This window comes from Salmo salar, chromosome 02 (genome assembly GCF_965601325.2).
Source record: "Salmo salar chromosome 02, fSalSal1, whole genome shotgun sequence".
Classification (NCBI taxonomy): domain Eukaryota; kingdom Metazoa; phylum Chordata; class Actinopteri; order Salmoniformes; family Salmonidae; genus Salmo; species Salmo salar.
In genome coordinates this window covers 27,448,734-27,472,533 of record NC_138292.1, presented here as the reverse complement: position 1 = coordinate 27,472,533, position 23,800 = coordinate 27,448,734, and the positions used below count along the sequence as shown (strand labels likewise).

Here is a 23,800-nt window from a genome sequence, read left to right as displayed (position 1 = left end):
TAAAGCTCATCATATATAAAATATGCATATTGAAGAGATGTTTTTATTCATAGGAGGATAATCTAGTACAGTACAGGCACGGATCAAGGCTTGCTTAAGTGATGAAGTAGTAAGGTCTATTTTAAGAGCTGCTGTCTCTCTTCCCTCCCCCACACTGACATACAGTAGCTACCTACACTTTCTTATCTTGACATACTATAATGTTGTCGTCTTTCTCCCTCTTTCTTTCTCCTTGAAAACACCTTTCCACTTAACTTGAATCATCTCCTTATTTATTTTCTTCCTCTGATACCTTGCTTTTCAGTGTCTCTGTCTCCTTCTCCATCAGCTCCCTCTCAGCTGAGTAAAGCAGGTCAGCAGGCTGCCGAGGAAAAAAGCAGCACCAAGGAGAGCAGCCGCTCACTGCAAACACACTCACACAGAAACATGCATTTTCTCACACACACCCACCCACCCCTCTCACACCGTTCTGCATCTTCCTGGTGCATCAATAACATGTTCACTAGGCTTGGGCGGTATCCAGATTGTCATACACTACATTACCAAAAGTATGTGGACACCTGCTTGTCCAACACCTTATTCCAAAATCATGGGCAATAATATGGAGTTGCTGCTATAACAGCCTCCACTTTTCTGGGAAGGCTTTCCACTAGATGTTGGAACATTGCTGCGGGGACTTGATCCCATTCATCCACAAGAGTATTAGTGAGGTGGGGCACAGATGTTGGGCGGTTAGGCCTGGCTCGCAGTCGGCGTTCCAAATCATCCCAGGGTGGCAGTTAGCCTAGTGGTTAGAGCTTTGGGCCTGTAACTGAAAGGTTGCTGGTTCAAATCTCAGACCCACCAAACTTTACAGTTGGCACTATGCATTGTGGCAGGTAGCATTCTCCTGGCATCCCCAAACCCAGATTCGCCCGTTGGACTGCCAGATGGTGAAGCGTGATTCATCCCTCCAGAGAACACGTTTCCACTGCTCCAGAGTCCAATGGCGGCTAGCTTTACACCACTCCAGCCGACGCTTGGCATTGGACATTGTGGTTTTAGGGTTCTCTGTGGCTGCACGGCCATAGAAAACCATTTCTTGAAGCTCCCGATGAACAGTTATTATTCTGATGTTGCTTCCAGAGGCAGTTTGGAACTCAGTAGTGAGTGTTGCAACCAAGGACAGACGATTTTTACGAGCTATGCGCTTCAGCACTTGGCAGTCCACTTCTGTGGGCTTTTGCGGCCTACCACTTCACAGCGGAGCCGCTGTTGCTCCTAGACATTTCCACTTCACAATAACAGCACTTACAGTTGACCGGGGCAGCTTTAGCAGGGCAGAAATTTGACCAACTGACTTGTTGGACATTGAAAGTCACTGAGGTCTTCAGTACTGGCCATTCTACTACTGTTTGTCTATGGAGATTGCATGGCGGTGTGCTCTATTTTATAGACCTGTCAGCAATGGGTGAGGCTGAAATAGCCCAAATCCACTAATTTGAAGGGGTGTCCACATACTTTTGTATATATAGTGTACCTTCATACTGACCTTGTGCCATGTCGGGATATTCAGTAATACCGGCACTGAACACAAAGGCCTCTGTTTTCAAACCCCACTGATAGTCTGTAATCCGAAGGTTAGCAATGCTAACATGTAAAATCCCATAGAGAATGCTATCGAGGCAATTGCGAACATTTTGTACAGTTTCTGACCTAAACTATACAAGTAACAAAACATTATAGTCACCGTTTGCTGAAAGCACAAATCAAATTTTAGCCAGCAAGGCTCTTAAACAAGTAGGGGATTCTCTGCTGTTACCAAGCGAATGCTTGATTTTGGAAGACGCTAACTAGCTACTAAATAGTAAACCAAATGCACAACTGCAGAGCATTTAGCACATTTTAGACAGTTAGCTTAATAGTTATAAGTTATCTGGCTTGCAAACATTTAGTTGTGAATTCCATACTGTAATTAGATCCCCTGGCGCATGCTGCACAACAGTGAGTGACTCACAAGGCTTCAGTCTCTAGTTGTGTGCTTGTAAACAAACACCACGTGACTGGGGACTACCATAATCTTCATAATAACATGACAGGTGAAATTAAGAACGCAATGTTCTTTCTCTCCTAATGTATTGCACAAGTTGACTGCAGGTATTTCATTTAAAAAAAAACGTATAAATAAATAAATAGTTAATGGTATTGAAAAACCATCCCGTGGCTTTTTCCACAGGATGAATTTTCAGCAATATGGAAGTAGACCACAGAGCCACTGACAAAGTTGGTTATAATATAAGTGAACAAGCACCCGTTACGGACTGAAAGGTGTCATGATTAGGGCCCTAGCCAGGAGGTCACGTTCATTTTTCCTAGCCAGGCGGACACATGTACTGTTCCTAGTCATAGTGATGTTAAACGTTTTCTAACCATAAAGCTGATCAACATTCAAAGTGAATACTAACCTAAAAACTAACCAGCCATAATATACCTGTTCAGTTTGGAGGGAGCTATGCTACAGAACAACTAGCATCTGTGGTTGTCCACAAGATCCAATGATTACAGAGTCCACCTTACACTTAGAGTGATTATGGACTGCTCTGGCAACAACATAAAAGTCTGGCCCTCTCAGAGTGACAGTGAGATGTTGACTGTGATGAGTGGAGTTGCTCCCTCAAGTCCAGAGTTCTTCCATCCTGGTTAGTAGGAACCTAAGGTGTGCAGGCTTTTGCTCCAGACGAGTACTAACACGTTAAAATAAAAAAAGGTTTTGGTGATATATTGATTAGTTGAGTCAGGTGTGTTAGTGCTGGGCTTAAGCAAAAGCCTGCCCTTCACATTCTGTGAGTCTTCAGACCCAGGGTTGAACAACATTTAATTTCTCCAGTCCACTACTTCCAGTAAAGGTAAATGGACAGACTAGAGCCCCAGACCAGCCAGGCTCAGCCCAACAGTGACTCACCTCACGGAGGGCACACACCCAGGGCCCTGTCCACCACACCGTCAGCTCTCCAACAGGCCCAGCACTGTTCAGAAAGGCCACTGTACCTACCACTACACAAACAAGGCCAGGGGAACATGGCATCATGCTTAATAAACCACTCATAAATAAAACACACACACACACACTAAATCAACCACCCCAATGACCCCATGTACACTCATATATAGTGTAAATACGCCTACATACTGGAAATGACCCAGCGCCTCCTCAAGAGACAACTTTTTGAAATTGTGGAGGGAAGCAGTGACCTGTGGCGGGGTGGTAAGCTTTTTGGAATTTATTCAGGATTCATGAAGACAATCAACAGATCTGCAACAATCCACAGTAATAGGCCTACATACAGTTCTCAAGAAGCTATAATATAAATCAAAACTGTTTATTACGGGACAAGTTTAGGATAACCACTAACCATTTCACCTTATATCCCTGGCTGGCAGGTCACCTGTATGATAATGGTTAAAGGCTCCCCTCTCCATCTCCTAGTCAGGAGCCAGGGCTGAGCACTCCTCTACCTGCCAGCCAGTGGTGAAGGAGCCAGTGTAGTGTGTTGCCTTTCATTAGTAATTTATGAGCCATTTGAAGAACAGAGAAAAGTGCATTAAAGGGGACAGGAAACTAACAGGGGCAGGGCAAGAGAAAGTGAGAATTAGCCTGGCGTGGTCCTTTCTGTAAGTTACTAATCAAAAACACTGATCTGGGATCAGGTGTCCTATTCCTCGAACTGCACAAACACCTCTGGTACGATGCTACCAAACTGATCAGTAAACAGGTGGCTTTCCTTCGGTACAGATGAATGAAAGAGGATGACAGACAGGAAGGGAGATATGTGAATGAGTGAAGTACAAAAGCAACTCTGCATTTTAAGGTGAAGCTTGGGCAGGGTAAACTGATCCTAGATCTGTGACTAAAGTAGGGCCCTATAAAATCTGGATACATTTTGCCTGATCACATTTTGGTTCTCTCCCCAAAATCCCCTTTCTCCGTTTTGTCTTTCCAGGTTTCCGTTTCCCCCAATATTTTCAGGTTTTTACTATCAAAATCACCTTTTTTTAATAGAAAATCCAATTAGTAGTTTTTCTATGTACACAAAAATGCTTAAATCACACCAGGAAAAGTTTGAGAAATGTATATTTAATTCCAGTGCACACCTAGAATGGAGGCTGTAATGTGTTTCGTAGCACACGTGATGGTGAAGTTTGCAAAAACAAATACCCACTCGATTGATGCAAATAATCATGATCTTATTCTGCCAGGTAATCATAGGCTACTTTGTAGTTAACATTTAATTGAGAAGGTTTTTGGGAAAACCTTTCTATCTACCAGAAGACTTTTCATTAGCATCATCGCTAATGGCTACACAAAGTGGCACGTACCGCACTTACACAGACGGGGAATTTTTGTTGCCTCAGAAAGTTGCAGGAAATACAAATCACTATTGCATTCTGTTTATGTCTTATGATAAACTTGGGCTAATTAATACATTTAGTTGATTCCCTACTAAGTTCAATAAATGTTTTAATATTGTTGAATTCCGTTTTAAAAAGGGTAAGTAACAAACGCAACCACATGTAACATATGGATTTGCATTACTCATTTATTCTATAAAACTGATTAGAATTCCGAAGAATGCCCAAGTCATGTCGGAAAAATATTTTTCCGGGGGGGTGATGTAATATGGAGGACCCGGCAAGCCAGCCTATTCCCTATAATTTAAACTCCAACAGAAATACAGTAATTTCAAATCAAACCAATCATTTTCACTCATGACTTATGGTTTCAATTACATTTTCAGCCAATTTACAACCAAATACTTTATGAATTTATTATTACAAATCAACCTGCAAGGTTGCTAGGCAACTAGCCTGCTTATGTTAGCTTTACTAGCCTGATAACGTTAGCCCTACACGCCTGCTAACGTTACGTTAGCACTACATGAGTCTGCCAGTTGATAGTAACACCTAGCTTACAGCTACATTAAAGTAAACCAACGTTTTGGAAATACATAACACCATCTAACCAATACATAACACCATCTAATTCTTATCAAAGAGGGTTAGATATATGGAGTAATCTTAGCTAAACATATAACATTATGGTCGGCAAGCTAGAACAACACAGCTAAAACATAACCGCAAAGCAAAGAGAGCAGAGACGTACAGATTGATGGCTGGGGACCATGGTAAACTATTTTACCAGAGTGTGCAAAAGCTGTCATCAAGGCAAAGGGTGGCTACTTTGAAAAATCTAAAAAATAAAATATATTTTGATTTGTTCAACACTTTTTTGGTTACTAAACTAAGCAAAAAAAGAAATGCACCTTTTTTAGGACCCTGTCTTTCAAAGATAATTCGTAAAAATCCAAATAACTTCACAGATCTTCATTGTAAAGGGTTAACACACTGTTTCCCATGCTTGTTCAATGAACCAAAAACAATTAATGAACCTGTGGAACGGTCGTTAAGACACTAACAGCTTACAGACGGTAGGCAATTAAGGTCAGTTATGAAGACTTAGGACACCAAAGAGGTCTTTCTACAGACTCTGAAAAACACCAAAATAAGATGCCCAGGGTCCCTGCCCATCTGTGTGAACGTGCCTTAAGCATGCTGCAAAGAGGCATGAGGACTGCAGATGTGGCCAGGGCAATAAATTACAATGTCCGTACTGCGAGACGCCTAAGACAGCGCTACAGGGAGACAGGATGGACAGCCGATCGTCCTCGCAGTGGCAGACCACGTGTAACGACACCGGAACAGGATCGGAACATCCGAACAGCACACTTGCGGGACAGGTACAGGATGGCAAAAACAACTGCCCGAGTTACACCAGGAACGCACAATCCCTACATCAGTGCTCAGACTGTCCACAATAGGCTGAGAGACGCTGGACTGAGGGCTTGTAGGCCTGTTGTAAGGCAGGTCCTCACCAGACATCACCGGCAACAACGTCGCCTATGGGCACAAACCCACCGTCGCTGGACCAGACAGGACTGGCAAAAAGTGCTCTTCACTGACGATTCGCGGTTTTGTCTCACCAGGGGTGGTCGGATTCGCGTTTATCGTCAAAGGAATGAGCGTTACACCGAGGCCTGTACTCTGGAGCGGGATCGATTTGGAGGGTCCGTCATGGTCTGGGGCGGTGTGTCACAGCTTCATCGGACTGAGCTTGTTGTCATTCATTGCAGGCAATCTCAACAGTCGTTACAGGGAAGACATCCTCCTCCTTCATGTGATACCCTTCCTGCAGGCTCATCCTGACATGACCCTCCAGCATGACAATGCCACCAGCCATACTGCTCGTTCTGTGCGTGATTTCCTGCAAGACAGGAATGTCAGGGTTCTGCCATGGCCAGCGAAGAGCCCGGATCTCAATCCCATTGAGCACGTCTGGGACCTGTTGGATCACAGGGTGAGGGCTAGGGCCATTCCCCCCAGAAATGTCTGGGAACTTGCAGGTGCCTTGGTGGAAGAGTGGGGTAACATCTCACAGCAAGAACAGGCAAATCTGGTGCAGTCCATGAGGAGATGCACTGCAGTACTTAATGCAGCTGGTGGCCACACCAGATACGGACCGTTACTTTTGATTTTGACCCCCCCTTTATTCAGGGACACATTATTCCATCTGTTAGTCACATGTCTGTGGAACTTGTTCAGTTTATGTCTCAGTTGTTGAATCTTATGTTCATACAAATATTTACACGTTAAGTTTGAGAATAAACGCAGTTGACAGAGAGAGTTCATCTGATTCCATATGTGTTAATTCATAGTTTTGATGTCTTCACTATCATTCTACAATGTAGAAAACAGTAATAAATTAAGAAAAACCTTGGAATAGGTAGATGTGTCCAAACTTTTGACTGGTACTGTATAGGTGCAGACTCCACTCAAAATAGTATAGTAACCACCAATCAACTACTCAGTGGTCTTGTCTAGAGGTCGACCGATTATGATTTTTCAACGCCGATACCGATCATTGGAGGACCAAAAAAAGCCGCTACCGATTAATCGGCCAATTTATAGTTTTTTTTTATTTGTAATAATGACAATTACAACAATACTGAATGAACACTTATTTTAACTTAATATAATACATCAATAAAATCAATTTAGCCTCAAATAAATAATGAAACATGTTCAATTTGGTTTAAATAATGCAAAAACAAAGTGTTGGAGAAGAAAGTAAAAGTGCATTACGTGCCATGTAAGAAAGCTAACGTTTAAGTTCCTTGCTCAGAACATGAGAACATACGAAAGCTGGTGGTTCCTTTTAACATGAGTCTTCAATATTCCCAGGTAAGAAGTTTTAGGTCGTAGTTATTATAGGAATTATAGGACTATTTCTCTCTATACGATTTGTATTTCACATACCTTTGACTATTGGATGTTCTTATAGGCACTTTAGTATTGCCAATGTAACAGTATAGCTTCCGTCCCTCTCCTCACTCCTACCTGGGCTCGAACCAGGAACACATCGACAACAGCCACCCTCGAAGCAGCGTTACCCATGTAGAGCAAGACCAAGTCTCAGAGCGAGTGACATTTGAAACGCTACTAGCGTGCACCCGCTAACTAGCTAGCCATTTCACATCGGTTACACCAGCCTAATCTTGGGAGTTGACAGGCTTGAAGTCATAAACAGCGCAATGCTTGAAGAATTGTGAAGAGCTGCTGGCAAAACGCAGTAAAGTGCTGTTTTGAATGAATGCTTACGAGCCTGCTGGGTGCCTACCATCGCTCAGTCAGACTGCTCTATCAAATCATAGACTTAATTATAACATAATAACACGAGCCTTAGTCATTAATATGGTCGAATCCGGAAACTATCACGTTTATTCTTTCACTGAAATATGGAACCGTTCCGTATTTTATCTAACGGGTGGCATCCATAAGTCTAAATATTCCTGTTACATTGCACAACCTTCAATGTTATGTCATAATTACATAAAATTCTGGCAAATTAGTTCGCAACGAGCCAGGCGGCCCAAACTGTTGCATATACCCTGACTCTGCGTGCAATGAACATAAGAGAACTGACACAATTTCACCTGGTTAATATTGCCTGCTAACCTGGATTTCTTTTAGCTAAATATGCAGGTTTAAAAATATATACTTCTGTGTATTGATTTTAAGAAAGGCATTGATGTTTATGGTTAGGTACAGTCGTGTAACGATTGTGCTTTTTTCGCAAATGCGCTTTTGTTAAATCATCCCCCGTTTGGCGAAGTTGGCTGTCTTTGTTAGGAAGAAATAGTATTCACACATTTCGCAACGAGCCAGGCGGCCAGAACTGCTGCATATACCCTGACTCTGTTGCAGAGGTGACACATTTTCCCTAGTTAAAAGAAATTCATGTTAGCAGGCAATATTAACTAAATATGCAGGTTTAAAAATATATACTTGTTTATTGATTTTAAGAAGGACATTGATGTTTATGGTTAGGTACAATTTAAAGCAACCTTTTTCGGAATGCGCACCGCATCGATTATATACAACGCAGGACAGGCTAGATAAACTAGTAATATCGTCAACCATGTGTAGTTAACTAGTGATTATGATTGATTGATTGTTTTTTATAAGATAAGTTTAATGCTAGCTAGCAACTTACCTTGGCTTCTTACTGCATTCGCGTAACAGGCAGGCTCCTCGTGGAGTGCAATGTAAAGCAGGTGGTTAGAGCGTTGGACTAGTTAACCGTAAGGTTGCAAGATTGAATCCCCAAGCTGACAAGGTAAAAATCTGTCGTTCTGCCCCTGAACAAGGCAGTTAGCCCACCGTTCCTAGGCCGTCATTGAAAATAAGAATGTGTTCTTAACTGACTTGCCTAGTTAAAAAATATATTTTTTAAATAAATAAATAGGCAAATCGGTGGCCAAAAATACCGATTACCGATTGTTATGAAAATTTGAAATCGGCACTAATTAATCGGCCATTCCGATTAATCGGTCGACCTCTAGTCTTGTCTGCAGCTGTCAATTAACCTAGAAGAGATGCACTCGTTTTTAAACAGACTGAGCATTTCAACTTAAGTTACTGGTCTGTACCACAAGGCTGGGCTTTAATTCTGACTTGGTGGGTATCATGATTGATTTATAGATGACAACCCTCACCTCAGTTCATGAAATATACTTTGATTCACATCTGTTCAAGAAAAAATGTATCCTGAAAAGGAGGATATGGGTTAAATGGAAGGAGAGAAGGGGGGAGAGGAAAGGTTGTCGGTTTCTTGTAGCTTGCTTGGTTGCTCCTGGCAACAGCAAGGGGAGAAATTGGAACTGTGGGATTACAGTTGTGTCCTTCGGTTTTTTAGATGCTGGGCTTTCCCGAATAGTTATCGTTAAAAACTAGCCTAATTTGTTTTAAATTAGTATTCTAATCACTGTAGTTTTTAATTCATAAGTTGATTCCTCTTTGAATCATTATATGTAATTATGATCGCTATGCTCGCTCACTTAAATGACTGATGACAAATGTACATGCGATGCCATTGATCGAATCCATTACAAGCATTCCTCCATTGGAAATTGATCTAGCCATTCACTTGATGCAGATTTTACTGACTGACCTAGCATATGGAATGTCCTTTGCCTTCTCTCACATTCAAAATTTTCCAGTTTCCATAACATTACCTTAGAGGTTCTGAGAGTTATAAACACAATTCTAAGAACACAAAGCTGATCAGACATGATCAGATGTTGAATTGGCTTTAGAAGGAGAGGTTTAGTAGCCAACTATGTGGTTACATTGTGCAGGTAGCCCAGTCTTGAAACTCAAACTTCACTGAGACACGTGCCAGTCAAGGTGGGGTGGTAATGAACCAAAGGTGCAAGCATATAGTCTGTAACCAAGAGAGCATCATTGAACATACTGGTACACTCACCAGTGTGTCCCCCAGATTGTATCTTCAGACAGACACTGAAGGCCCCAAAATCAGTATCCAGTGGCACCTAAAAACACAATTTTCTATAGAAACTAATCGAAGATAAGATATAGGGCAACATATCTAGGCTGAGATGGTGATATTAGGGGAAACACTGCACGTGGGCAACTTGAGTACTGATGAGGTAGTGAAGTTGCTGTGCATAAGGAAATGGGTTCATTCAGAGCCAGATCAAAATCAAATGTACTTTTAGACAGCTGAGAAGTGGGCTGGTGTTGTCCTCTCAGAGTGAGATAGAGACATTGAGGGCAAAGTCACATTGGGACTGCTGGACAGGAATAGAATAGGGAGGGGAAAAGGCGTGTTGGGCAGGTTTAACAGGAGACTGACAGGCTGCAGTTCAATCAACCCCGGTCCGAGTAGCGGTAGCATTCCAGGCCCTACTAAAGCCCACGTGCTAACTTTCACTCTAGAGTAAACTCACTGAACATGTTTCCTTCCAGTCCCTCTCTAACACACTTTTGAAGCGCTTGTGCTCAAAGGGGACTGCCTCAAAAACCGTGGGATATGGACTGTGCCTTCTCTGTAACAGGCAAGACAGCTTACGCTGTAAATCAAGTTTGCCACCATGTAAACGCTAGGCGCGGGAGGTGGGGGACTATGAACTTGTGTGCGAGTGGGTGTCCCCTGCTTCCCCTCCCTAAGCTATCAAACTCAGGAGTAAATCAATAGATGAATGGGGAAGGCCCCCCTCAAGTGGTCTCTCCAAAGACAAACAAGCGATAGGTTACCTCACCAGTGCCAGGTTCACCAGAAAAAGAGCATGGGAAGGGAGTGGGGGGCCAAGCTGCTACCTGGGTTAAAGTTACTAGATTCAAGTAATAGTCCAAATTACAGACAGCCACCCCCACCATCATCATGATCGCTACTAGGCTTCATGACACGCACACACACACACACTCGCCGACTTGCACCTGCAAACGCCAGCACAAACTTTTCACACATGCTCACCAGTAAAACAGTGGCATGCCCTTTGACTGGACCATGTGCTCATGAGCTCTAATACATATTTGAAACATGACCGGAAAGTCATCCTTGCAGGCGAGCATCTCATCATCCCGGAATCACACTCCCACAAACACCCAGCTTGACTGACACATAAAACAGCACCTCTTCACACAGTCAGTATTTTGGTGACCAGTCAACACCAACTTGCTGTACTTCACAGTTGTGTCAAGGTTCGGTACAATGAAGTTAGTCAGTCAGTCAGTCCATTCACAACAGCGTGTCACTCTGCTACCGGTACCAAAATAAATCTCGAACAGAGCTTTTCTCTCACCCCAAATTCAGAGGGAAAGAGAACTAGAAAGGGGGGTGTACAGGCCTACAACATGAAGCTATGGTATGGAGGGATGTAATGCACACTCAAGTTGGTCTTTCAATATCGTGGCAAGAGAATGTATCACAACTGTGTATTCAGCAAAGCTTTTGACCAAATAAATGTGTCATTGTCACATGCAGTCAAATGCTCATAATGTGGTTCAGAATGCTAAATGGAAATCATCCATGCAACTTGGAAATACAGCATTTACTGAGAATCATCCATTTTAATGCTCCAAATGTATGAGGACATGCAACACTACAAGAAAGAATCATGACTCAGTAGCTTAGAGACAATGTCAAACTGCACCCAACCTTTCACCTAAAAACTAAGGAGGGAAAGATTTTTCTGGTTAGGGTTAACAAACATGATGGACGTGGATGAGGGATTCATTCATTAAGATCAAAATACATCAAATTCTGATGGCGTACAAATCTTAACGACATATGCATTAACGTGTAATAACTGTTTCACTTCGGTGCAGTGGTAACAGTAAGAGAATGAAGCCAACATGGTAAGGACAGAGGAAAGTGAATCCATTTTGAACCGGCATTTCTACTTCAGCACCACAGCAAGGGTTTGCTCCTAATGCTACATGGAAATCAAGGGTGTAGGCACCGAGATTTATCCAGGGTATGACTTTGCGACAAAGGTTATTCAAAATGGAAAATATACTCCAACAAATACACAATAACAGACTGCTTTTCATAGTCTTAGTTGGCAATTTCATCAGAAACTGCATGTCTCTCCCAATTCACACACGTGTGAACGTATGAAGATCCAAGGGTTGTAATGTCATCCTTCATACCGAAATCAAAACATATATAATTATGACATTCTTTAATGTATCGTTTTTTCTTTTATCATCATCCACAGCCTTCATCAGAGATTACAATACCCTTCCTCACTGTCTTGCTGTGAATTCTAAAATGCAGTTTGCAGCGATGCAGTGGCTTTTGGGCATTCTCTTCAAAATATTTGCATTAGCTAGTTAAAGGAAACACTGCAGATAAAATTAGGCAGCAGTGATTTAGAATATGGCATCCATCGTTTCTCAATTTTACCACAAGTAGGAACAGTGGCTGTGTGATGCATTGAAAAGGGAGGATATCCCAGTCATACATCAAATCGTAATAAGTCCATGATGAGGCATGCTCATCGACAGCTTACATGGCCAACACTGCCCATACTAAATATTGAGACTACTGGGCAGGGTGACTTTTGATAATCCTACTTCATTCCTACATTGCAGCTGAGAATGTGATTTCTAAAAGATGTTGAAGGATAGTCTGAACTAGCCTCGGATACATTGTAGCTGTCTATCGCAGTTTTCCATCATGGCGAATCACAACCAACGTTGATGATCTACATTGCAAGGCATCACTACGGGAAAATGTAGCTACTAGCTAAATTGTCCACAACGTGTACGAATCGATAAATAATGTTACAAGCCAAGTGAATGTCCTGTACAATTAACTAGCACCATAGTGATTGAAAATGGCATATTGATGCTGAGGTTGGAGGACATGGGAGGGTACGGAAGGTGCTGTTTGTATGGATGTCAGTTTATCATCATGGTCTTCTTCAAACACATAACGACATGACAAAAACGGCATCTTCACAACAAATGAGTTAAAACCCAGTGAGTGAATAAACCAAGCTTATCTCTTACCTCAGGCGGCGGTTCGTTTCCAGCTTCCCGGAGCAGCCATTATCAGTATTCCCTCTCTCCCTCCGTCCTAGCCTCCACCACAGGTACCGGGCAAAATAAGAACCGGCAAACCAATCCCCCCCACCCCCAAACTGTCACCCCTCTGATGGGTGAGATATCCTAATAACGAGAGGGTAGTGTCGTTTTTGCAATAAATCCCGGTCAAAACTCGTGTCCTCAGTGAGGTTAGTCTCCAAAGCGCAGTACAGCAAGAGCGCAGGATGAACTCGGAGGTTCGGCACGGTCCGCCCGGCGCAGTGCAAGCTAGCTAATTGAGCAGTTCACAGGTAACAGATGTGGTACCGCTTGGGGTAGCATGGCAATGACTAGGTTGTCATCCAAAATAGACCGTATCTCGCCGTTGATGGTTGATTCTTTCGTGGCCTCTGTTTTCCCTCAGGAAACCATGTAGCAAACTGGCAACGTTGGGTTTATCGTATCTGCTGAGTCTGGGAGGCTAGCTAACGTTAGCAGGCTAACTAGCTATCTTTCACTGTAACAGTTACGACTAATATCCAACTACGTGTTGCATGTTGTGGTGAACGGAAAGGTGGAGGGGATGTGTTTAAATAAAAAAAACTATTAAAATAAAATTGGGGTATTTCCGTTGCACCGCTATAACTAGCGATGTGCATTCGCAAGGGACCCCCCCTCTCTGCCCGTTAATCTCGATCACACCATAGACAGCACTAGCTATCGCTTAGACGAGGGTCTGCACGAAAAACGCGCCCTCTACACGAAGCTCGTTCCCGCTTGTTTGAGTTGCATTCTCCCTACAAAATGGCCGCCAAAACAAACCTGCGAGTCAAACTCTCTCATACCCTTGGTGTGAAATTAAACATCACATGGAAAGCCTGTTCATAAGCTAACGCAGCGGTAATACGTTTCTATACAAAGTGCCTCGGCATTTAAATGTGATTTTAGGGTAAGTTAGTTAAGGACGTTACCAAGCCAACGTTGCTAGCTAGCCGTAACATAGCTAGCAAGCTCGTGCATGTTGCCTCAACAGCAGCAAACCTTCACGTTATCACCAATACTGTTAGCACCTTAGCGAACAAACTAGCTAAATGAGTACATTTAGATTCACGGACATGCTGTTACATATGTTCTTAATATTGGTCAATTACAAATAGCACTTAATTTAAACATGTGCTTAACTCGCATGACTGTATAACGTTACCTACTGTTCTGAATGACAATCATACTACCGGCACCTAACTAGTTAACATCAGTTAATCATAATATCGCATGAGCTAACCGTCAATCATGTTCAAATTACCCGCCTCTTTTCGCGCGTTTTGACGAAAACCACTGACCAATTTGTATGGTCATTCACTCACTTAAAATGGCGGCGGTCACCACTGGGATGAAAATTGTCTTTTGTCGCACGAGCTGACAATCGGCGTGTAGGTTGTTTTAGTACTACTATAGCAGTTAGTCACCAGCACGGTTAGAAACCGTCATTTGGTAACGGTTAATACACTTTCGTTATTACTCAGAAGCGCGTTCACATGAAGTTAACCCATATCAAACTACTTAAAATAAACGCTACATTCAATTTTAGTGAGTGAGTTCATAAATGAACGGAAATTAATTCAGCCCTAATCTATGGACTTCACAGGACTGAGCAGGGGCGCAGCCATGGGTGGGTTTAGGCCCATCCATTAGGGAGCCAGGCCCAGCTAATCAGAACATGTTTCCCCAACAAAGGTGCTTATTACAGACAGATAAGCTCAGCTGATCCCACAAGTGTAGAGGTCCTGGGTACACCTGGTCTGCAGTTGTGAGGCTGGACATACTGCTAAATTCTCTAAAACATTGAGGCAGCTTATGGTAGAGAAATGAACATTCAATACCCTGGCAACAGCTCTGGTGGACATTCACGCAGTCAGCATTTCAATTGCACGCTCCCTCAACTTGCACTTATAATTCTGTTCAGTATAGTGACCATTACTTATGTCATGACAACATATTGTTCCTCTGACCACGTCTTAAAGCACAGGACGAAACAAAATATACAATCACATACTGTTTTAATAAAAAAGTCAGGGTACAATATCACATTTAAGTCAAAGTGAAACATGCATAGGTGTAAGCCATAGTCTTGTTTTAACATCAAGGGGAAATTTTTTTTTGACTTCAATAATAAACTGAAATTGTGCTTAAAGCATTAGATTACAGATGAATGTGAATATTAAACAAAAAACTAAGTAAAATCAATATATCAGGCTTTCCCTCTGTACAGTACTTTACATGGCACTACAGAGTTAATTAGCGAAGTCAATTCCACCCCAACACCCTCTCCCCAGACAAAAAACAGTTACGTACTTCTAAACCGTCCAAGCTCTGGAGACAGGAATACTAAAATGGTCAGTTTGGATATGGGGGTCCAATCAGTGCCTTGCTAAATCCCAGTGCAGAGCACCCCCCCCCCCCCCCCCATGGCAGAGGTGGGTCCACAGAAAAAGTCACTATGCCACAGCTGCTAAGGGCCAGTTCACTTCTTATTCTTGGGAGCAGGTCTGTAGGAAGGAATATTTGATGAATTCATATTATAAAGACAAAATACATTATACAGGGTGGTCATGTTAGAATTCAGAAATCAGAATTTTCAAAATGCAGACCATAAATGTATTTAAAGTGAGTTTTTTTGTTTGTTGCTTCAATAGTGACAAGGGGCATGCAACTATAGTTTTCCATCACAGAAAATACATTAATGCAACACATTCGGCACAAAATAGCTTAATTCATCAGACAACAGAAGTGCAATGCTATTTGGCTAGCAGCCACACAAGTAAATGTGCTTACAATGAAAAAGCAAGGTGTTTTTTGCAATGTTTATCATAGAAATAATGTAGCCAGCTACATTTCCTAATGTTTTGCTTGACGTTTATCTTGCATTTTACCAGAGAACGGTAGGTTACACCAAGAAAAGTACCGGAGAAAAGTAGCTACACATCAGCCAGAACGCTGTCTGAATATGTCCCGTTTGTCATCCGAGTGGAAAAGTGAAACTGAAGCAAAATTAGTCTGAGCAGAAAATTGCAATGAGCAGTATTTTAGATCAACGTTTACAAAACGCAGCAAGATACTTGTTACATGTTATTTTTTCATTAACGTGACCCGTGTATATTTAGAAACAAGCATTTCCTCACCTGTAGATTCCAACTACGATGGCGTGATCTCTCTCATAAGGCTCCAATGTCAGCTGCTCCTGGGGCTTCATGTTTTCCGAGCCCATCTTCTTCACCTCTGCAGCAAACACAGCCTCCGGTGCTGCCGTTGAATCAATGCAGTTTGCCTGGAGGGAGACGAGACAAACGTACTTTATTCCCACTGCAACTGAGGCACTGGCCCCCAGTAACAGTAATCTAGGTTGCTCCTAAAATCAAAAGCTTTGCAGTTCAATGCAAAATGTTCAACGTCTAATATCTTTGTTTGCCTGCTTAAGAACAGTATTCCAGAAGATGGCACCACTAACTCTGAATAACACCGTTTTTTTAACCGTCTCAATGTTTTACCTTGATTGAGATGACAAAGTGCCCTCCGTTCTTAAGGAAATTGTGAGCGTTGAGTGCAACAATTCTGGTCTGATCAGGCTGGGCCACATCAGCGAAGATGACATCTACCATGCCTGCACAAAGAGGGTACAGCCAGAGTTTGTAAAATATACATAAACTACCACAGTATTTTGGCATCAGTGTATGATTCTGATGACTTACCAACAAGCATGCGGTATTTGTGTGGATGCCGGGCGTCCTCAATGATGGGAATGATGTTGGTTCTCTTTTTGGCAACATTGAGCAGATCACGACCTGACCTGTGAGAGAACTCTACAGCATACACAAGACCCTCCTGCAAAACAGGAAAAGTCTCATTACATGTACAGGGGTCAAAGGAATGAAGGACCACACTTCATTGTGATATAAGTTAATTGTTCTAAACAAGACCATTATTGAGTAGCCCAACCAAGGACAGTTCTGATTATGTGGAAAAAAATACTCACAGGTCCAACGATGTCTGACACGTGGGACACTGTCGTCCCTGATGCGGCACCCAGGTACATGACCTTCGAGCCAGGTTTGATGTGGATCTGGTCAACTCCTCCCAAGATGGCTGCTGCCAGCTTTGACCGGAAAGGGTTCCACGCTCTGTACTCAATCTTTGTTTCTCCTTCCTCGACATTCATCCTTTTTTCTCCATACACGGACTCTCCAATCACCATGTTCTTTGTCACCAGGGCGTCTTCCTTACCACGGCAGATGAACACTCCTGAGGGTGGAGAAATTGGAGACGTATGAAATTACAACACCCCAATATATTGGGAAGTTTACAGTTCAGAAGAAACATTTTGCATAGAGTGGGTGCTGCTGAACAACACAAACAATAGTGCAACTACAGGCCTCTGCTGGAGACAGCTTGTATTGCACAGCTCCAACTTTTACTCTCACCTTCATGTCTATGAGGCTCCACAGTGACTTTCCTGCCCGCCCCGAAGCCGCCACGTCCACCTCTACCCCTGGGGGTTCCACGACCACCTCCACGGCCTCTGAAGCCACCCTCGCCGCTTGGAGACCTAAATCCACCTCCTGTAACAGGGAAATAACACGTAATGTCCAGTTCTTGCTTAAATTAACCATGTGCAGTAAACAACTTTCATCCATGGCAAATGCAAGAAACTTGATGTGTTAAGTCAGTCACATTAGGTTGACTTGTGACTTCAAATATGTGATAATGCTCATCAGTCAGGTAAACTTACACAAGACAGAGCAGGCATGTGTCTATAACCTAAAGACATGTCAAATACAATCTAGCTATTTTTGACTTACCACCACCTCTGCCTCTGAATCCTCCTCGTCCACCTCTATCTCCAAAACCTCCCCGTCCACCACCTCTGTCTCCAAAGCTTCCTCTTCCCCGGAAGCCTCCTCTGCCTCCTCGATCACCACCCCGGGGGCTGAATCCTAAAAGGAAGAAAGATTATGAAAAACGGAGATTAACATTCAAATGTGTATGTCACATAACATGGTGCCAGGGCCTGGTGCAAACAAATGAGATGCTTCAGATTGATGGTACACGTTATAGTATAGATTACTTCTAGAATCATAGATCCCAACAACTAATGCATGCTTATTTGTCTTACAGCCATGATAGCTGTAAGCTAAATACACGTTAATTCCGCCACCGGTGATGAATTGATACCCTAATAGCGGTTCAAAGAGCTACAAAGAACAACAGCAAACTAGAAGACTGCATTTGAGCAAGAGTGGTAAACCAAAGATAATGGGTAAACAGCATGACATGGCCGGCAATAAATCTAGCTAACGCAATGGGCTAGTTAGTGACCTGGTTACCAATGTTAGCATGTTGCGAGCACATGTGCCAATAACGTTAGACCAATATTTGGCTAGGCACTCAAATCAAAAGCACGTTTTCAGGCAAAATAACAAGAATAGGTGTGTTGTGTGCGAACAATAGGTACCTAGATTGCTTGAAAGCTAATTAGCTAACCTTAGTGCGTATGAACACGTGTTTAGTTTGTGCCATGCGGGCTGTACCATTGCAAACATTTTGCATTAAATCACAGAAGTAAAAGACAGTCCAAACACTTTAATATTAATGATCAATAATGAATTTGAACACAAACACGTCGTACGTGTAACTGTATAGTTAGCTACATGCACTATTTACTTGTTGTGAGAGAAATCATTGCTAACGTTACTGCTCGCAACACCAGGCCGGAAGATTAAACTTCACAATAATATTTGGCCTTCATAATAGTAAGACTTTTACGGGCATTTCAATTATGTATCCCCGTCTACTCAATTGATCAAATAAACTTACCTGGTGTCATATTTGGTCAATTGCTGTATCTCAATCTAAAACAGCTCGAATTTGTTTTACTCGGTCTTCTCTATCTTCTTCTTGAGAACACGCAGCACACACTACCTACCAATGTGTCCATGCGTCATCAGACTCCTCCTTCCCATGATTCACCACGGTCTGGACGCTTGTGATTTTGTCGCCACCTAGCTTGGATGTCCATAAGTACACCCCAGTCGTTTTTGCTCATCTTTTTCAAGGGTGTCAATAATTTCGGACTTTCTAGTCTTGAGCCCAAAACCGTAGAGGGAAAAATACTGCCTGCAGTCCTGACGGATCATAAAGTCATATGGCTGACTAAGAATGTGCAGTAATGATTATACGAAATACTCTATTGGGAACTGCTGAAATTTAAAATCTGCTCAGCCTGTACTACTGGCTTGGCTTATGAAGATGTGAGGTAGCTGAGCTCTAAGAAGCTTGATATTAATTAGAAAGCTAAATTGAATGATTTACAGAATCAACTAGATACATTTTATGAGGAGAAAGCTAGAGGAGCCTCTATAAGATCCAGAAAACAATGGCTTGAAAAGATGAAGAACAGCAGATACTTTCATTTGGAAAAGAGGAGAGGGAACTCAACACACTCCGGAAATGTAAGATTAATGGGGATAGAGTTATCAGACTTTACCACTAAGTTAAGAGAATCTTTACACCTTCGATAACAGTTTGAGTGACTAAGGATCTCCTTGATTTTATAGAGAATGTTAACTCAGTGAAGAATCCAATCGGTCTTGATGTCAAGATGTATCCATTATGGACATCCAATATGGGGTTGCTCAATTAAAAAATCTCCAGGTTGAGATGGATTAACGTCTGAATTTTACAAAACTTTCTGACAAAATAGCACCATTTTTACTTGACCACTGAGGCTATAAAGAAAGGGAGAACCACCTGCCTCTGATGCAAGGGGCTATTACTCTTATACCTAAACAACACAAGGAGCTCTTAATTATTGGTGTCCAATAACACTCCTAGATAACGAATACAAAATTATAGCCTCAATCTTTGCAAAAAGGTTAAAATCGTGCTTGAATGATCTGATTGCTGAATGTCAATCAGGGTTTATGAAAGGGTGCCATATACAGTGGGGGGGAAAAGTATTTGATCCCCTACTGATTTTGTACGTTTGCCCACTTACAAAGAAATGATCAGTCTATAATTTTAATGGTAGGTTTATTTGAACAGTGAGAGACAGAATAACAACAACAAAAAAATCCAGAAAAACGCATGTCAAAAATGTTATAAAATGATTTGCATTTTAATGAGGGAAATAAGTATTTGACCCCTCTGCAAAACATGACTTAGTACTTGGTGGCAAAACCCTTGTTGGCAATCACAGAGGTCAGAAGTTTCTTGTAGTTGGCCACCAGGTTTGCACACATCTCAGGAGGGATTTTGTCCTACTCCTCTTTGCAGATCTTCTCCAAGTCATTAAGGTGCGAGGCTGACGTTTGGCAACTTGAACCTTCAGCTCCCTCCACAGATTTTCTATGGGATTAAGGTCTGGAGACTAGCTAGGCCACTCCAGGACCTTAATGTGCTTCTTCTTGAGCCACTACTTTGTTGCCTTGGCCGTGTGTTTTGGGTCATTGTCATGCTGGAATACCCATCCACGACCCGTTTTCAATGCCCTGGCTGAGGGAAGGAGGTTCTCACCCAAGATTTGACGATACATGGCCCCGTCCATCGTCCCTTTGATGCGGTGAAGTTGTCCTGTCCCCTTAGCAGAAAAACACCCCCAAAGCATAATGTTTCCACCTCCATGTTTGACGGTGGAGATGGTGTTCTTGGGGTCATAGGCAGCATTCCTCCTCCTCCAAACACGGCGAGTTGAGTTGATGCCATAGAGCTCCATTTTGGTCTCATCTGACCACAACACTTTCACCCAGTTGTCCTCTGAATCATTCAGATATTCATTGGCAAACTTCAGACGGGCATGTATATGCATTCTTGAGCAGGGGGACCTTGCGGGCGCTGCAGGATTTCAGTCCTTCGCGGCGTAGTGTGTTACCAATTGTTTTCTTGGTGACTATGGTCCCAGCTGCCTTGAGATCATTGACAAGATCCTCCACTGTAGTTCTGGGCTGATTCCTCACCGTTCTCATGATCATTGCAACCCCACGAGGTGAGATCTTGCATGGAGCCCCAGGCCGAGGGATATTGACAGTTCTTTTGTGTTTCTTCCATTTGCGAATAATCGCACCAACTGTTGTCACCTTCTCACCAAGCAGCTTGGCGATGGTCTTGTAGCCCATTCCAACCTTGTGTAGGTCTACAATCTTGTCCCTGACATCCTTGGAGAGCTCTTTGGTCTTGGCCATGGTGGAGAGTTTGGAATCTGATTGATTGCTTCTGTGGACAGGTGTCTTTTTAACAGGTAACAAGCTGCGGTTAGGAGCACTCCCTTTAAGAGTGTGCTCCTAATCTCAGCTCGTTACCTGTATAAAAGACACCTGGGAGCCAGAAATCTTTCTGATTGAGAGGGGGTCAAATACTTATTTCCCTCATTAAAATGCAAATCAATTTATAACATTTTTGACATGCGTTTTTCTGGATATTTTTGTTGTTATTCTGTCTCTCACTGTTCAAATAAACCTACCATTAAAATTATAGACTGATCCTTTCTTTATCAGTGGGCAAACATACAAAATCAGCTGCCTTGCTCAGGGGCAGAACGACAGATTTTTACCTTGTCAGCTCGGGGATTCCATCCAGCAACCTTCCAGTTACTGGCCAAACGCTCTAACCACTAGGCTACCTGCGCCCCTCAAAAGGAGATCTTCTTTATAAGATTGTTAGATACCTTATTTCCATAAGTATTCAGACCCTTTGCTATGAGACTCGAAATTGAGCTCAGGCGCATCCTGTTTCTATTGATCATCCTTGAGATGTTTCCACAACTTGATTGGAGTCCACCTGTGGTAAATTCGATTGAACATGATTTGGAAAGGCACACACCTGTCTATATAAGGTCCCACAGTTGACACTGCATGTCAGAGCAAAAACCAAGCCATAAGGTTGATGGAATTGTCCTTAGAAGCTTGTGTCGAGGCACAGATCTGGGGAATGGTACCAAAAACTTTCTGCAGCATTGAAGGTCCCCAAGAACACAGTGGCCTCCATCATTCTTAAATGGAAGAAGTATGGAACCACCAAGACTCTTCCTAGAGCTGGCCGCCCGGCCAAACTGTGCAATCGGGGGAGAAGGGCCTTGGTCAGGGAGATGACCAAGAACCCGATGGTCACTCTGACAGAGCCCCAGAGTTCCTCTGTGGAGATGGGAGAACCTTCCAGAAGGACAACCATCTCTGCAGCACTCCACCAATCAGGCCTTTATGGTAGAGTTGCCAGACGGAAGCCACTTCTAAGAAAAAGGCACATGACAGCCCGCTTGGAGTTTGCCAAAAGGCACCTAAAGGACTCTCAGACCATGAGAAACAAGATTCTCTGATCTGATGAAACCAAGATTGAACTCTTTGGCCTGAATGCCAAACGTCACTTCTGGAGGAAACCTGGCACCATTGCTACGGTGAAGAATGGTGGTGGCAGCATCATGCTGTAGGAAAGTTCTGGGAGACTAGTCAAGATTGAGGGATTGAGGGAAAGATGAACGGAGCAAAGTACAGAGAGAACCTTGATGAAAACCTGCTCCAGAGCGCTCAGGACCTCAGACTGGGGAGAAGGTTCACCTTTCAACAGGACAACGAGCCTAAGCACACAGCCAAGACAACGCAGGTGTGGCTTCGGGACAAGTCTCTGAATGTCCTTGAGTGCCCAGCCAGAGCCCGGACTTGAACCCGATTTAACATCTGTGGAGAGACCTGAAAATAGCTGTACAGCGACGCTCCCAATCCAACCTGACAGAGCTTGAGAGGATCTGCAAAAAAAAATGGGAGAAGCTCCCCAAATACAGGTGTAGTAAGCTTGTAGCGTCATACCCAAGAAGACTTGCGTCTGTAATAGCTGCAAAAAGGTACTTCACAAAATACTGAGTAAAGGGTCTGAATACTTATGTAAATGTGATTTTTCCGTTATTTTGAAACATTTGCAAAAATTTCTAAAAAGCTGTTTTTGCTTGTCATTATGGGGTATTGTGTGTAGATTGATGAGGGGAAAAAACAATTTAATCCATTTCAGAACAAGGCTGCAACATAATGTGGAAAAAGTCAAAGTGTCTAAATACTGTCCAAATGCACTGTACAGAAAGAACTTGAATTGTTGCAGCTGATTGTATTGTTGTCCTTCGGTGGCTAGCTAGCTACCTAAAATTGTCCCTTTCCTAAATTACCCATGGATAGAGATGAGGATTTGGACTTGTGGTTTTACTTAATTCTCCCTACTGGCCAATGATTATAATAGCGTTTCTGATCCAACCATTAATACATACATACATTGTTGTGCCCCTGGCCTGAGAGGATGGAAGTTCAATATGTAGCTAGATGTAAAAGGCTAATGTTAACTAGCTAATGTTAACTAGCTGTCATACAACGTGTACTGTATGACAGAGTGATAGACCGTTTGGTCAACATGAAAGAGAGGAGGATGGCATTGGCGTTTCTCTACAAGTAGGGTCAACATGATTTTTCTACTTGCACTAACGCGCATGCACACAGAAATCAGAACCATTGACAGCCAATTCATATGTAGCTTGTGTTGATTGGACTAAATTGTTTTTGGTATCTTTTAGTTGTCACTTTATTAGACTAAGCAGAGGTGATTTGATGATATTGAAATGTTCAAGTTTAAATGGTGCTGGAATAGTGGAGGCATCTCCTGTTTTCTTTGCGACTTGCAGTAACCGTCTTTGGTTCTAAATCAATAGTTGTTTAGTGGTCCAAAAATGTTGTAAACATTAACTTGCTTGACCATACTGTAGTCTGTTACGTGCTTTGTGGACTTCACCGGGCAGATGTTGCTCTCCGGTTTTGTAATAAAACAAATGTGTGGTTTAATTTATTCTGCC

General features: G+C 42.6%; 2 protein-coding genes across 2 annotated transcripts in view; both read right to left on the bottom strand.

Annotated features, from left to right (window-relative positions):
- LOC106578455 (dual specificity tyrosine-phosphorylation-regulated kinase 1B) overlaps positions 1–14,125 on the bottom strand; it is a 70,730-nt gene extending 56,605 nt beyond the window's left edge. Inside the window, exon 1 of the mRNA XM_014157296.3 lies at positions 12,913–14,125. The gene's annotated coding sequence lies outside the window, so the exon portion shown is untranslated. The remainder of the gene's footprint in view (positions 1–12,912) is intronic.
- Positions 14,126–14,967: 842 nt separating this feature from the next.
- On the bottom strand, positions 14,968–18,948 carry LOC106578539 (rRNA 2'-O-methyltransferase fibrillarin). The gene is made up of 8 exons (XM_014157477.3): positions 18,796–18,948; positions 17,781–17,915; positions 17,403–17,540; positions 16,958–17,223; positions 16,674–16,806; positions 16,473–16,585; positions 16,107–16,252; positions 14,968–15,473 (listed from the first exon to the last, which is right to left on the bottom strand). The coding sequence occupies exons 1-8, from the start codon at positions 18,803–18,805 to the stop codon at positions 15,449–15,451; spliced, it is 966 nt and encodes a 321-aa protein (XP_014012952.1). The 5' UTR covers positions 18,806–18,948; the 3' UTR covers positions 14,968–15,448.
- Between the last annotated feature and the right edge of the window lie 4,852 nt (positions 18,949–23,800).